The following is a 13,604-nucleotide window of genomic DNA, read 5'->3' as shown; positions in this document are numbered from 1 at the left end:
CCAGCACTTTGGAAGGCAGAGGTGGGAGGATCGCTTGAGTCCAGGAGTTCGAGATCAGCCTGGGCAACACGGTGAAAGAAACCCTGTCTCTACTAAAATTACAAACATTAGCCGGGTGTGGCAGCACAGGCCTGTAATCCCAGCTATTTGGGAGGCTGAGGCAGGAGAATCGCTTGAACCCAGGAGCCATGGAGGTTGTAGTGAGCTGAAATCAGGCCACTGCACTCCAGCCTGGGTGACAGAGCAAGACGGTATTAAAAAAAAAAAAAAAGGCGCTAGAAAACAAACAGCAAAGTAAATTCACAGTAGAGAAGGAAAATAATCAGAAATCAAGAACACAGAAAACAAATATTTATCAAATTAACAAAGCCAAAAGTCTATTCTCTGAAAAGATCATCAAAACCCCTTGCTAAGCTAATCAAGCAAATAAATAAAAAATAGAGAAAACACATATTACCAGTATCAGTAATGAAAGAGATTTTCATTACAGATCCTATATAAATTAAAAGTATAATAAGGGAATATTAACAATTTTATGCTGATAATGAGATGAAATGGACAAATTAACTGAAAAATACAACTTACTCAAACTGACAAAGAAAAAAAGAACCCGGAGCGAGATTCTACAGTTTGTAAGGTGATTTAATTTTTTTTTTTTTTTTTTTTTAAGAAATTCATTAAAGAAATTTAGTGAAAAGAAAAGCGTTTTCTACAAATGGTACTGAGATAACTGAAAATCCACATGGAAAAGAGTGAACCATATATGTACACAGATCTAAATGCAAAAGGTAAAACCATTAAAACTTTTAGAGGCTAACACAGGAGAATGTTGTTTTGGTATGCACAAAAGTTTTTAAAGTTGCAGAAAACAATGATCCTAAAAGGGAAAAAAATGATAAATTGGACTTTATCAAAATTAAACACTATGGCTTATCAAAAAACCAGTAAGGAAATGAATGTGAGATCCACAAACAGGGAGAAAATATTCATACTAGATATATTTGACAAAACACTGGTGTCTAGCATATATAATAAATTCCTACAACCTGGATAAACAACCCAATTTAAAAATGGGCAAAAATTTTGAACAGGCATTCATAGAAGATAAATAAATATTCAACAAGCGCACAAAAAACTGTCCAACATAACTAATCATTAGTGAAATGTAGATTAAAATCAGAACAAACATCATGATACTCCCCCTAGAATGACTAAAATAAAAGCAATGCTCACCTCACCAAATATTGGTGGTGTGGCAGAAAAACTGGAACAGTCATACATTGTTAGTGAGAATGAAATAGAATAACCACTTTGAAAAAAGTTATCAATTTCTTATAAAACTGAACATACATCTACCCTATAACCCAGAAACTGTACTTCTAGCTGTTTACTGAAGAGAAACAAAGATACATGCTTACAAAAAGATTATACAATAATATTCATTGCAGCTCTACTCATAAACCTCAAATAACCCAGGTTATAAGCTACGTTATAACCTTCAACAGGACAATGGAAAAGTAAAGGGTAATATATTCACAGAATGGCATACTTCATAGAAATAAGTACTGATATACATAATAGCATGGATTTTTAAAAGGTTATGCTGAGTGAAAGAAGCCTTACACAAAAGAGTATACACTGTATGATTCCATTTATATTAGGTTCTAAAACAAATATTAAATAATATATAGTAGACTAAAAATCAGAAAAGTGATTGCCTCTGGAGGCAGTAGAGGACTGCTTGTGGGAGAGGCCATAGGGAACATGATGTTAACCTTCACAGAAGTTTGGATAACAGATATATGTATTCTCAATTCAGGAAATATGCAGACCTGTATTTTACATCAAAGAAAACACCTAAAAAATATTTAACTCTAATTAATGATATGCATGCTTAGTATTTAGGGAGAAATGTACTAATGTGTGTAATTTACTTTGAAATGTGTCATAAGATAGTCTGATACATGAATAGATAGCTACATGACAAAATAAATGTAGTAAAACCTTAAATGTAGAATCTAGTTGGTGGATATATTGATATTCAATAAGAAATTCTTTCAAGTTTGCTGAAGAATAAAAATGCTCACAATAGAATGTTGAAGAAAAACTAAAATAAAGGCAAAACAGTTTTTCACAGATATAAAATTTCCCACTTCGGCAGGGTAATTATGATTTTAAGTCCCATGATTAAGAAAAACAAATGTCTTTATTATAGTACAGCACATTGCAGTAATATTATGACTTTATAAGTTGATACTCGAGATGAAATCATTTAAGAACAGCTCAATGCAATTCAAACTGCATGTGTACTTTTTTCCACCAAGATAGACAGTTAACAAGAAGTCATTTTCTTAAACATTTTAAATATATATAGCAGAGAATCACCTTTCTTTCCAGATAGCTAGACTACTGTTTTTGGTTAACAAAGTAGAAAGAACTAGCACTGTAAGTGAGAAGCATGACACAGTTGAAGAATTTGATTGGACATAAGGAGATATGAATTTGGAGCTCAACTATCTTGCAAAAAAAGTACTTTTAAATAAGTGATTTAAATTCTGGAACTTCTTTTCTACAACACGGACAATAATGCATTAATCTCTATCTACTTGATTGGGTTGTCAAGAGAATAAAATGAGATCAGCCAATAAGAAACTGAAATGTTCACTTCACATTAAAGACATTAAAAGCTTCAATCTAAGTTCTTTCATTGGTAGAAGAGTCAGCCATTAGAAAAGATGAAAGATGAAACCTGAGGAAATGGAGGAGTCCAAAAGTCCAGCCATACAGTATCAATGATGTCAAATAATACGTAGGCAAGCATTCCTGTCTCACTTCTATTACTATCTCCTTATTGGCTCAAACTGAAATCTCTATGGATTTCTGAAACACAGAATCCTCACAGCCTTATTCACTTTCACTCACCTAAGGCAGACCTCTTGTGTATCCAGCATTGTTAATATTATATAAATAATAGTTCAGGATTAAAAACCTCCTGAACCATAACCATTTCATAAGCATTTTCTACTCCCCCCTTCCTAAATTTGAGAAAAAATTTTGACTAAGAAAATTTAGTTATAGAGGTTGGGCATGGTGGCTCTTGCCTGTAATCCCACTATTTTACGAGGCTGAGGTGGGAGAATCACTTGAAGCCAGGAGTTTGAGACAAGCCTAGGTAACAAAGCGAGACCCAGTCTCCACACAAAAAATTTAAAAATTAGCTAGGCACAGTGGCATGTGCCTATAGTCCCAGCTATTCAGGAGGCTGAGGTGGGAAGATTCTTGGGCCCAAGAGTTCGAGGCTGCAGTGAGCTATGTTCATGCCACCATACTCCAGCCTGGGTGACAGAGTAAGACCCTGACTCTAAAAAAAAAAAATTAGTAATAATAACTTAGTTACAAATTTTTAAGTTGAACTAACATTTGACTAATAGCCTCTTTGACCTATAGCACTATCTTTCTATCCTACACGCAGCTAGAAGGGAAATAAAGTAATAATCTATTGCAGTCAGATAGTAGTGGTACCCAAGAGAACCACTGCCACTGTGGATGATAGTGAGAATGCTGGAGCGAGGGTTGGAGACCTGAATAGCAGTAAATTCTAGGAATTGTAGTTCATAAACATAGCTCACAGATTCTAAAAACTAGAGATTCAGTAGCAGGGGTAAAAAAGGATTAACAGCTCAGGAAAGTATAGATTGATTAGGTGATGGTCTACTGGAAAATGAAATTGATACAGGAACTATGTAAATTAACCTGCCATTCAGCTGTAAGTTGTAGAGGTGATTTTGACCGTTAGTCCACTGAAGAGATCATACAGGCCAAAGTATTCCTTTGCGTTAAGTAACACTGAGTCCAAAGAGTTTCCCCCTTGCTTATGGTGGAAATAAAAGGTGGGTGGAATGGAAGTAATGTGAAATACTGCAGAACAAGACAAAGAAATTACATAATGAAGATGTAAAGGAAGACAAGTAAAATGAGTGAAAAATTTGTTACCTTTTACTACCATTATGCAATAACAGAACCCTATTTCTGTAGAGGAAAACAAAAATATATGAACAGTGATGCATTAAAATAGGTTGGTCAGCTAGTACATAATTTTTATTTTACATTTTCTTAACTATGTTTTCTTCAATAAACATGTCTATAAAGAAGTAGGAAAAATAGTTACTTCATTTAGAAGTTGTAAAATTTGATCATCTAATTTCTGAAGTTTTATCTCATTCTGCAAATCGCTTTCATGATTACTTTTCTCTGGCTCAGAAGACTGACACACGGACATAAAAGACGTCAACACAGCATCACTTGGTGGACTTGCAAACTGTTCCAAGGGAACTAACTCATCGATGGGTGCTGTTATCACTGGCATTCTATCAATGATCTATGACACAGAAACAAACCAAAATCCTTTTAATTTATATTCACTTATTGAAATTTGAAGGTATTTTTTATATTACGAAAAAAATGTAAATACTATACCTCATCTTCACTTATATTTAGGGGAGAATCAGAAGAAACTAAATTATCCAAAAGACCCTCTAGGCACTGCAGCTGTGATGAATTTATTTCTGCCAAATTTACTGGTTCGCCAAATATGTTCTTGCAATCTAGGATTCTAAGCTGTGGCAAAGTCTGGAGAATAACTGCTCTGTACCCTTGGAAACAAATCATTCAAAATGAAAACTTAAATATTAAAAAAAAGTCAATTATTTCTAGAATAAACCAAATTTATCAGCTACCAGATATATCCCAGGGAATAGTTTCAGAAGGCAAATAATAAACTTGTTACTTATTCAACTTCTCCAGCATGTAATCATTAAAATACAAATATAAATCATTACATATAAAAGAAACAAAACACTTCTCCTCCACTCTCCATCCCTCTCAAATAACCCTCCTGATGAAGTTCAAAAAGTGAAAATAACTATCTCTAAAAAATTACTTTAAATATATAATGCATAAAATCAGCAGAAATTTATTCTAGGAAGGAAGCTAAACATGTCTTTTATTTTTTAATATGATTAATATAAACAACATAAATGAACATAAAGCAGGATGATGTGGATAATGACCAAAATGACCAAATTTCCCTAATGAAGTCTCAGTATTAGCAAAATATCCCCTTTGTTCTTTTAAATTACACATAACTAATATTAAATCAGGTAAACTATCAAGTAATCAAGAATAATATGTGTATTTTCCCTAAGAACAATTAAATCTGACAAATTAACATTCCTTTGGTACTACGGTTAACAGGAGCACCTTAATCCTGCATAAACGTAATTTTAAAACTATTTCTAATAAAGACCAACAGAGTGATTGGAAGAATTCCAAAAGTAAGAAAGAAGTCTGACAAATTAGTATTAGAAATCTTGAGGGAAGACAAGTTTTTTCAGCAACAAGTTACCTCTCAATTCTTAAGGGAGGGTGACTGTATTGAGAGAAGTACCTAATCTAGGAAAAAAGGTGGAAAACAAAGATTCGAATTGTAGAAACCAGAGGTTCTTGAGACAAGATTATTTAAAAAAAAAAAAAAAAAAAATCCAACCCGAGGGTTTACCAGAGAAAAGAAAAATGCAAGGCTTTAGAAATACGGTTTTCTTTCCAGGAAAGGGTTTCCTCAGAAAACTCTCAAATCTGTCTTGATTTTCAGGGAGACTTTATGGAAAACAATAGGAAATATTTTCCACCTTCGGAAAACAATTACCAAACATATCAGATTTTCTTCTGTGAAATAAAATTACCAACACAGGTTTCCCATGCTGCAAAAAGCCTTCTTGTAGTTGTGTATGAATAATAAAATGAAGCCTCTGTAGCTAACTTGTACTCAAGCAGATCGTTAGAATGTATATTCACATTCTACACATTTCTCTCTTATTGTTTGGTTAAGCAATATAAGTGAGTTCTAGAAATGATAGTCTGGTCTGCTTTATCTTTGTCAACTTGATTGATTCCCAATTAGCTCAAATAGCATTTCAGCAGCACTAGCATCTCTATATATTAAACTTTCTCAAAACAAAATCATTTATTAAAAATGTAATAAATTCACATAATATGAAATTCAAAAGGAACATAGTGAAAAATTTTCTCGTTTCTTAATCTCCAGTTGCCCAGTTCCCTTTCCTGGAGTTAGCCAATATTATAATTTTTTAAAAGTGTGTATTCTTCTAGATGTTTTATGTACATACTGAGCACACACACACATGCATGCATACACATATATGTATGTATATAATGTTTGTGTCTGTGTATGTGTGTTACCCTTTTCACACAAATGGTGGCCTACTGTATGCAGTACTTTACAACCTGCTTTTCATCCTCCTAATGTATCTTGGACATAATTATCCATTAGCAGATAAAGAGATGCTATATTCTTTATTGTGGCTGCATAGTATTATACTATTATTAATAGAATGTACCATAATGATACAATTTTGAGGCATTCACTTATCAAATATGAAACTGCCTAAATAGGAGAATCACTGAACTGTTAATCTTGTGTTCCGTAACAGTCATTAGTCTTAATACACTAATTTTATTTGTAACCATGTTTTCTCCAATATAGAAAATGTTGCAAAGCTGAAGACTAAAATGAGGTCACAAACGCCAATTTCAGGAAAATAAGGAAGCTCTGAATATTAACTATTAGAAAAAATATTAAATTAATTGTTTTTACCTGGTAGTCGACAGACAGGGTTATCATCTCCATCTTTCTCCAAAATAAGATTGGTCAGGAAGTGCAATCCTATCGTACACTGAAGTAAGTGATGGATACTATCTATACAATTACTATGTAGATCAATATACCTAAGTTTATGCTTAATTCCATGAAGGGGAATCAACCCTGCAATAGGAAAATAATTCTTTAAATGCCACAGCAATAGTCTTTCCAATAGCTAATTAGAAATAGTGGCTAGATAGGTTATACTTTTAGAGGCAAACGGGCAGCATTAATAAGATCTTGCTGTGAACAGCTATATCTAATGAATAGGCTATTGGTAAAGTTATTTGTTGTTTTGAAGAAACACAAGTTTAACATTTCTTTGAGGCTTTAGTCCCCGAGGTTCCTGGGCTCTGGTTCTCTTCAAAACAAAATAAATCAAAAGAACTTCCCCAGGTGGATGCACACACTCATATGAGAAAAAGGTAAAGCAATGGCTTTAGGCTGCCTCAACACATCAGTCTTGATTAGCAGACATAAGCAAACCCTGTAGTACACTTCAATTTTGCTGGTTTGAATATAAAATAAATACATTAGCATTCATTTAATTCCCTGGTAATATTTCTCACACAAGCTTATCTAGAACATTTTGTAGCAGTTGCTATTGGTGCCTGGCCCAACTTGGACTTCAGCTGCAGCTGTCATGGACGAGTACTAATTGTACAATGGCAGCGTACCCTTCAACTACTTACAGTTTCTTTTTCTGCCTCAGAACTTTCTCCAAAATGGAGAAACCATATAAAAAGCCATGTAATCATATGAACATTCACGTACAGGTCTTTGAGTGGACACATTTTAATTTCTCTTTGGTAAATACCTAAGAGTCAGACTGCACAATTATATTTAAGGGTTATGTTTACCATTATAACAATAACAAACTGTCAAACTCAGCCAGGCACAGTGACAGCCAGTACAGGCTCACGCCTGTAGTCTTAGCACTTTGGGAGGATGAGGTGGGTAGATCACTTGAGGCCAGGATTTCAAGACAAGCCTGGCCAACATGGTGAAACCCTGTCTCTACTAAAAATATAAAAAATTAGCCGGGCATGGTGGAGCATGCCTGTAGTCCCAGCTACTCAGGAGGCTAAGACAGGAGAATCGCTGGAACCCAGGAGGCAGAGAGTGCAGTGAGCCAGGATCACACCACTGCACTCCAGAGCAAGACTTTATCTCAAATTAAAAAAAACCAAAAACCTCCTTTCCAAAGTGGTTGTACCATTTTAAATCTACCAGCAATGTATGCAAGTTTCAACTGCTTCACAATCTCACCAGCACTGTCACTGTTTTAGCTATTCTAGGGGTGAAATGGTATTGTGGTTTTAATTTGTATTTCATTAATCACTAAGGATTCCAACCATTTTTTTTTTCATGGCTTATTTGCCATTTATGTATCTTCTTGGGGAAGTGTCTGTTCAAATCTTTTGCTGATTTTTTTGGGGGTTGTTTTTCTTCCCCACTATAATGTAAGCCCTGTAACTTATCTTACTTATTGTTGTTGGTTTTTGCATCACTATAAGACAGTGTTTGATATAGTGATCTTCATAAACACGTACTGAGAGAATGAACTATCTTATCCATTCACATTTTTTAGATAAGGAAATTGCATCCAAAGAGTAAACACCTCGCTCAACATTACACAGTAATTAATGACAAGGCCAGGGTTGAAACTCAGTTCCTTCTTTTTTTTTTTTTTTTTTGGAGATGGAGTTTCACTCTTGTTGCCCAGGCTGGAGTATAATGCCGCAATCTCGGCTCACTGCAACCTCTGCCTCCCGGGTTCAGGCGATTCTCCCACCTCAGCCTCCTGAGTAGCTGAGATTATAGGCACACGCCATCAAGTCCGGCTATTCTTGTATTTTTAGAAGAGATGGGGTTTCTCCATGTTGGTCAGGCTGGTCTCGAACTCCCGACCTCGGGCGATCCGCCCGCCTTGGCCTCCCAAAGTGCTGGGATTACAGGCGTGAGACACCGCGCCCGGCGAAACTCAGTTCTAATACCTCACGTCTTTAGAGGAAAAAAGGTTTTAAAAAATTAAAATACAGTTGTTACTTCAGCTTAAGGGTACAAACTAGGTCTTTTTATTTTTTGCATACTAAGCAGCTGGCACAGGGTAGTGTTCTTTTAGTGGGGGAGAAGAGTCAACCAATGAATCAGATTGTTTCAAATATTGATAAGGATTGTGAAGATATTAGAGGAATTCTGCTAGTTCTAACAGATAATTCTAAGAATAGTTATGAAACTGTTCAACTTATCAGCTACATCACTTTAATCAATTAAAAAAGGCAACACTTTGAAAATCTTCTTAGCTGTATTACAGATAAAAAGAAAATATCATTTTATTTGCTCCTTAACTTGCAACAGCCTTTGGAATGCGGCATGTCACTGTTCAACATGGTAGCCATCAGCTACACGTGGCTTTTTATTTTCGAAGTAAAATTAAGTAAAATTACAAATTCAGTCCTTAAGTTGCACTAATTATATTTCTAGTGCTCAATAACCACATTTGGCTACTGGCTACCATACTGAACACAGATTAGAACATTTTTACCACTGTGAAAGTTCTATTGGAACTATTCTTCCCTATATAACAGTACATTGACTAATTGGCTAAAATTAAAACATATTCCCTTAAACTGGATCCTTTCCAATCAAATTTTTCCTGCTACTGATTACCTTGGTTTTTACTTCTAAATTTTGTACTCAGCTGTGGTTCTGGCACCAACAAAACAGAATTATGACTGGAATACACTCTGTAGATGAGCTCTTTGGCTAAAAATTAGATTAATATTCAGAGATATCCAACATGCTTAGCTGAGCTGTTAACTTATCACATGCGGCAAAACATTTAGCATACAGAAAACATAAGCATTTCTACTTACCACTAAGATCATTTATGTGGTTGTATGATAAATTTAGTCTAGTCAGATTAATTAGTTCTTCAAGTCCTAAAAAAAAAAAAAGTAAAATAAAATAAAGCCTTTATAAAATTTAAATAATTAATTAGAGAGATATAGCATTACAATGTTATTTCAGACTGTTCCAGTCTGGTAACAGCGAAATCACTTTTATTGGCATTTAGAAAAAACAGAATTTTAAAAAAATTGACACTTTTTTGGAGAAAATATTTTGTATAATGAGTTTTGGACTCAATTTTTAAGAGTTTCTGATAATATTTATTCCATTCTTTTGGGAAAAAAAAGGACCTAAATCATTTTCCTTATGTTAAGTGTTATAAGAAAATCGCTTACAAACCTTCTACTTTTGTAATCAAATTGCAGGACAAATTTAATGTGCAAAGTTTTGTCAGTGTGTTTAGCCCTTCAATTCGACTTATTTGATTAGATGACAGATCTAGATGTCGTAAATTCCAAATATGATCAATGGCTTCGATCTTGGAGATGTTATTGCAATGAAGATTGATGGCATGAAGAGTTGAATCTAAAGATAATTCTGATATGCTACAAAAGAAAATATACATTATTAAAAAAAAGATTTTAAAAGCATGACCAAATAACTAAAATTAACCAAACAGCATGCAGATACTAAATATGTGCTCTATTCATTGTAGAATGAAATCTTTCCTATTTGTGGTACCTTTGAAATGTCTCACAAAACACAGTGCTTCTTACAACACAACCAAGTATTTTGGATTATTTATACAAATGAGAAACCGCTCAAGGGAGGCAAGTGACAGTGGGCATTTCTAACTCCTATATGCAGTCATCAGCATATATTGAAGGCAGTGCTGAATAATAGTTAATAACTGTAAAGGCTTTGGAATCTTAATATCCCAGTTCGAATCTGCATTCTACCACGGTTTTGCTGTGTGATTTGAGCAAATGACAACTTAAGCCTCAGTTTTCTGACCTCAATTAATTCTCACAATAACTCTAAGCAGTGGGTATCTTAAGGATACCGAAGTGTATAGAAATTAAATAGCTTGCCCAAATTCTTGCAGTTATGTTAACAGAGCGTATGTCAATCCAGATCTCATGCTGGAGATTATAACTTTATTTTCTTCTTCGTGTGCAATAGCTATTTAATCCACAGTCTATTGCATTTTCAAAAAGAAACCATGTTATTGCAATTTCTGTTGAAAAAGTCCCTATTCTCCCTTGTTAAAAGTTAATGGATCTCCCCTAAACAGAACTCATCTCTTCACTCCAATTACTATTTAAAACTGAAGCTTCTCCTGAAGATAGTAGTTCCAGGAACATAAACTACAGTGCACACGGTTTGGAGTTGCTGGATGGGAGATACAGCCAGGAACAGGGACACACAATGTCATGGGCATCTGCTGTAGGTTCAGTAGCAGCTATCTTACAGTTGTAGGAAACTTAACTCTGACAGCAGGGAAGCATTTGCAAATTTCAGACTAGCAACCTTTAAATGTTACTATCTGGAGCATTTCGCAATTATCCCGCCCTGTCATTTACTTGAGTTCTTTCTTAGTGCCAGACCTTATGCTATCAACATATGCTCTTAATGACAGTCATTTATTTTCTGACACATTTCAGTTTCTCGACATTAATAATGTGCAGATAATGCGAGATCGTAGAAAAAGCACAGTGAAATTAGACGGAAAATGGGTTTGAATCCGAACTTCATTCTTTACGAAGTGTTTAAAGATGAACAAATTGTCAATAGACTCTGAGTCTCACTCATCACTTGTAAATGAGAAAAATTACTACCTTGTAGAATTACCGTGAGGATTAGTGATAATGTATATAACATGCACACACAGATGGCATTCAGTAAATGGCAGCTAGTATTAAATAGAAATGTAAAATGTCCCTTGAACACCATCTTCTTGGGATCATCTGGCAAAGTTTAAATCAGAATCCAGAACAAGATGTTTAATTATCAGTAGCAAAGTTCGCGTAGAGGACACGCTACAAAGGAACAGCATATGCAAAGGCACAGAGAAGTCTGCTATGGAACTGCCTGTAGCTCAGTACAGCTAAATAAAGTGTAAGTGGAGAAATGTTAAGAGTCGAGACTAAAGAGCCTCAAGTGCAGGCGGAGACCTGCTTTACAGAATTGCAGAACCAAGTGCCTCATACGCTTTGCACAAGTCGGGGCTTCGAGAGAGGGAAACGGTGAACTAAATATAGTAAGTTTAGTACTTTCAAAAAGTATATGACTATATGTATTGCAGTGTTCTGTAACAGACAAATGATTTCGAAGGGAGGCAAGGAGAACTGAGGCAAAACTAACAGGCAGCTGCGACTGCCCGCTCATAGCTGCCAGAGATACTATCCTGCAGGTTTTTTTTTTCAGAGGGAAGAAGAGGAAAGACGAGAGAACACGAGAAAACCAACAATTAAACGGCAAGCAAAGGAATAAGTAAGCAAAACCAGCAGAAGGAAACAGTGGTCATAAGCTGGTGGAGGACAAGGTCTTGGGGCAGTTTCAAGGCTAAGCAGAGTCGTGTGAAATGCTGGGCAGGAGACAGGGGCGGGAAGACATCCATCCATGGCTCATTCAACCTGGCACTTCGGCAGAGCAGTTTTGGAGAAGTAGGGAGGCCGAAAGCCAGACTGCGTTCACTTAGGGTCTTGGTAAAGCAGTGCCGCGCCTCCGCTCCGCTGTCGCCGCCAGCCACCCACGGCCCCGGCCCTGGCGAATGCGCGGGTCGCTCCTAGCTGCGGAGGGCCCTTTACCTCTGCAAGCCTTTGTCCATGAAGCATACATCCCCGCAGCTGCTGTCGCCGTCTTCGTTTTCCACTTCCGCCTCCGCCTCCGCCGCCGCCGCCGCCGCCTCCATAGCACCGGCGACGGGGAGCTGGGTCTTAACCGGCACCCAGCGAGGGGTCCCTGAGCTTAGGACACGCCTCCCGGAAGCGCGGAAGTGCGGCCCGAGGGGGCGGAGCGAGGACCCACCCTCCAACTGACAGCCGGGAACTTTCCCGCCCTGACGGCTCCGCAAAACTGGAATCCTCGTCCCCACCGTGGAGTTCTTTCCCTTTTACGGCATCTGCGGGTGCTACTCTTCAACTTGCTGTAAAGTGAAACTGCTTCCCGGGCGTGTAGGAGTTGGAGAATGAATGGATTTGTCCTGTGTACCTAGTAGCCGACTGACTTCTGAATGCGGTTTTCACAGGGTTTGGCTTTACGTTCCTTTACATAGTCTTACATACCTATAAATTGTTCCACTGGCCATTGCACCTCCTGTTGATTCATTGAACATTTGTGGGATGCCTTACTGTATGTAGTCACTTCCCTGTATGAGGAAGAAAAAGATGAAACTTATTCTTGTTCCTGGAAACATTCACAGTTCAATAGAGGAAACAGAATTGCCATACAGTATGACGAATGCTAAGAATAACACAAGGACATCTAAACCAACTCTAGAGTGATATGGGTAGTGGGTACGTTTTCTAAAGGAAGTGATTGATGACTGAATAGAGTCTTGCTGGGTCAAGGGGAGCTCTGGATGAAATGGCATTACAGGTGGGAAAGCAATACCTGTATGAGGTCAAATAACCCTCCTGGCTAGATTGCTTCCTAAGGCATAGTAATATTTTAAAACGGAGAAAATGGTGCAGTAGTCCATTTGAAGTGGTCTATTTCCTTTTGAAATAACTCATACAGACAAAAATAAAAAAGATGTTTTAAAAAATGAGCAAAGCCCACACGACATATAGGACACCATAAAGTGACCAAATATTCAAAATTTTGGAGTCTCAGAAGGCAAAGAGAAAACAATAGAGTTCGAAAAGCGGTTCAACAAAATACTATATGAAAACTTTCCAAGTCTAGCAAGAGATTTAGACACCCAGGCACAGGAGGCCCAAAGATTCCCAAACAGATACAATGAAAAAAGGTTTTCTTAAAAAAAAAAAGATTCATCTTATTTTTTATTTTAGATTCAGGGGGTACATGT

General features: G+C 36.4%; 1 protein-coding gene across 7 annotated transcripts in view; it reads right to left on the bottom strand.

Moving 5' to 3' along the window:
* LRRCC1 (leucine rich repeat and coiled-coil centrosomal protein 1) overlaps positions 1-12,690 on the bottom strand; it is a 41,649-nt gene extending 28,959 nt beyond the window's left edge. For 5 of the 7 annotated variants that reach the window (XM_005563636.4, XM_005563637.4, XM_074000032.1 and 2 more), the window contains exons 1-6: positions 12,382-12,690; positions 9,971-10,176; positions 9,598-9,663; positions 6,674-6,841; positions 4,477-4,652; positions 4,169-4,378 (exon numbers count right to left, since the gene is read on the bottom strand). In XM_005563636.4, coding sequence (XP_005563693.3) covers positions 4,169-4,378; positions 4,477-4,652; positions 6,674-6,841; positions 9,598-9,663; positions 9,971-10,176; positions 12,382-12,485 — 930 coding nt within the window. In that variant the 5' untranslated portion in view covers positions 12,486-12,690. The remainder of the gene's footprint in view (positions 1-4,168; positions 4,379-4,476; positions 4,653-6,673; positions 6,842-9,597; positions 9,664-9,970; positions 10,177-12,381) is intronic. The other 2 variants (XM_065519422.1, XM_074000033.1) reach the window with 1 other exon arrangement.
* Between the last annotated feature and the right edge of the window lie 914 nt (positions 12,691-13,604).

This window comes from Macaca fascicularis, chromosome 8 (assembly GCF_037993035.2).
Source record: "Macaca fascicularis isolate 582-1 chromosome 8, T2T-MFA8v1.1".
Taxonomy (NCBI): Eukaryota; Metazoa; Chordata; class Mammalia; order Primates; family Cercopithecidae; genus Macaca; species Macaca fascicularis.
This window is presented reverse-complemented; position numbering and strand designations above follow the sequence as displayed.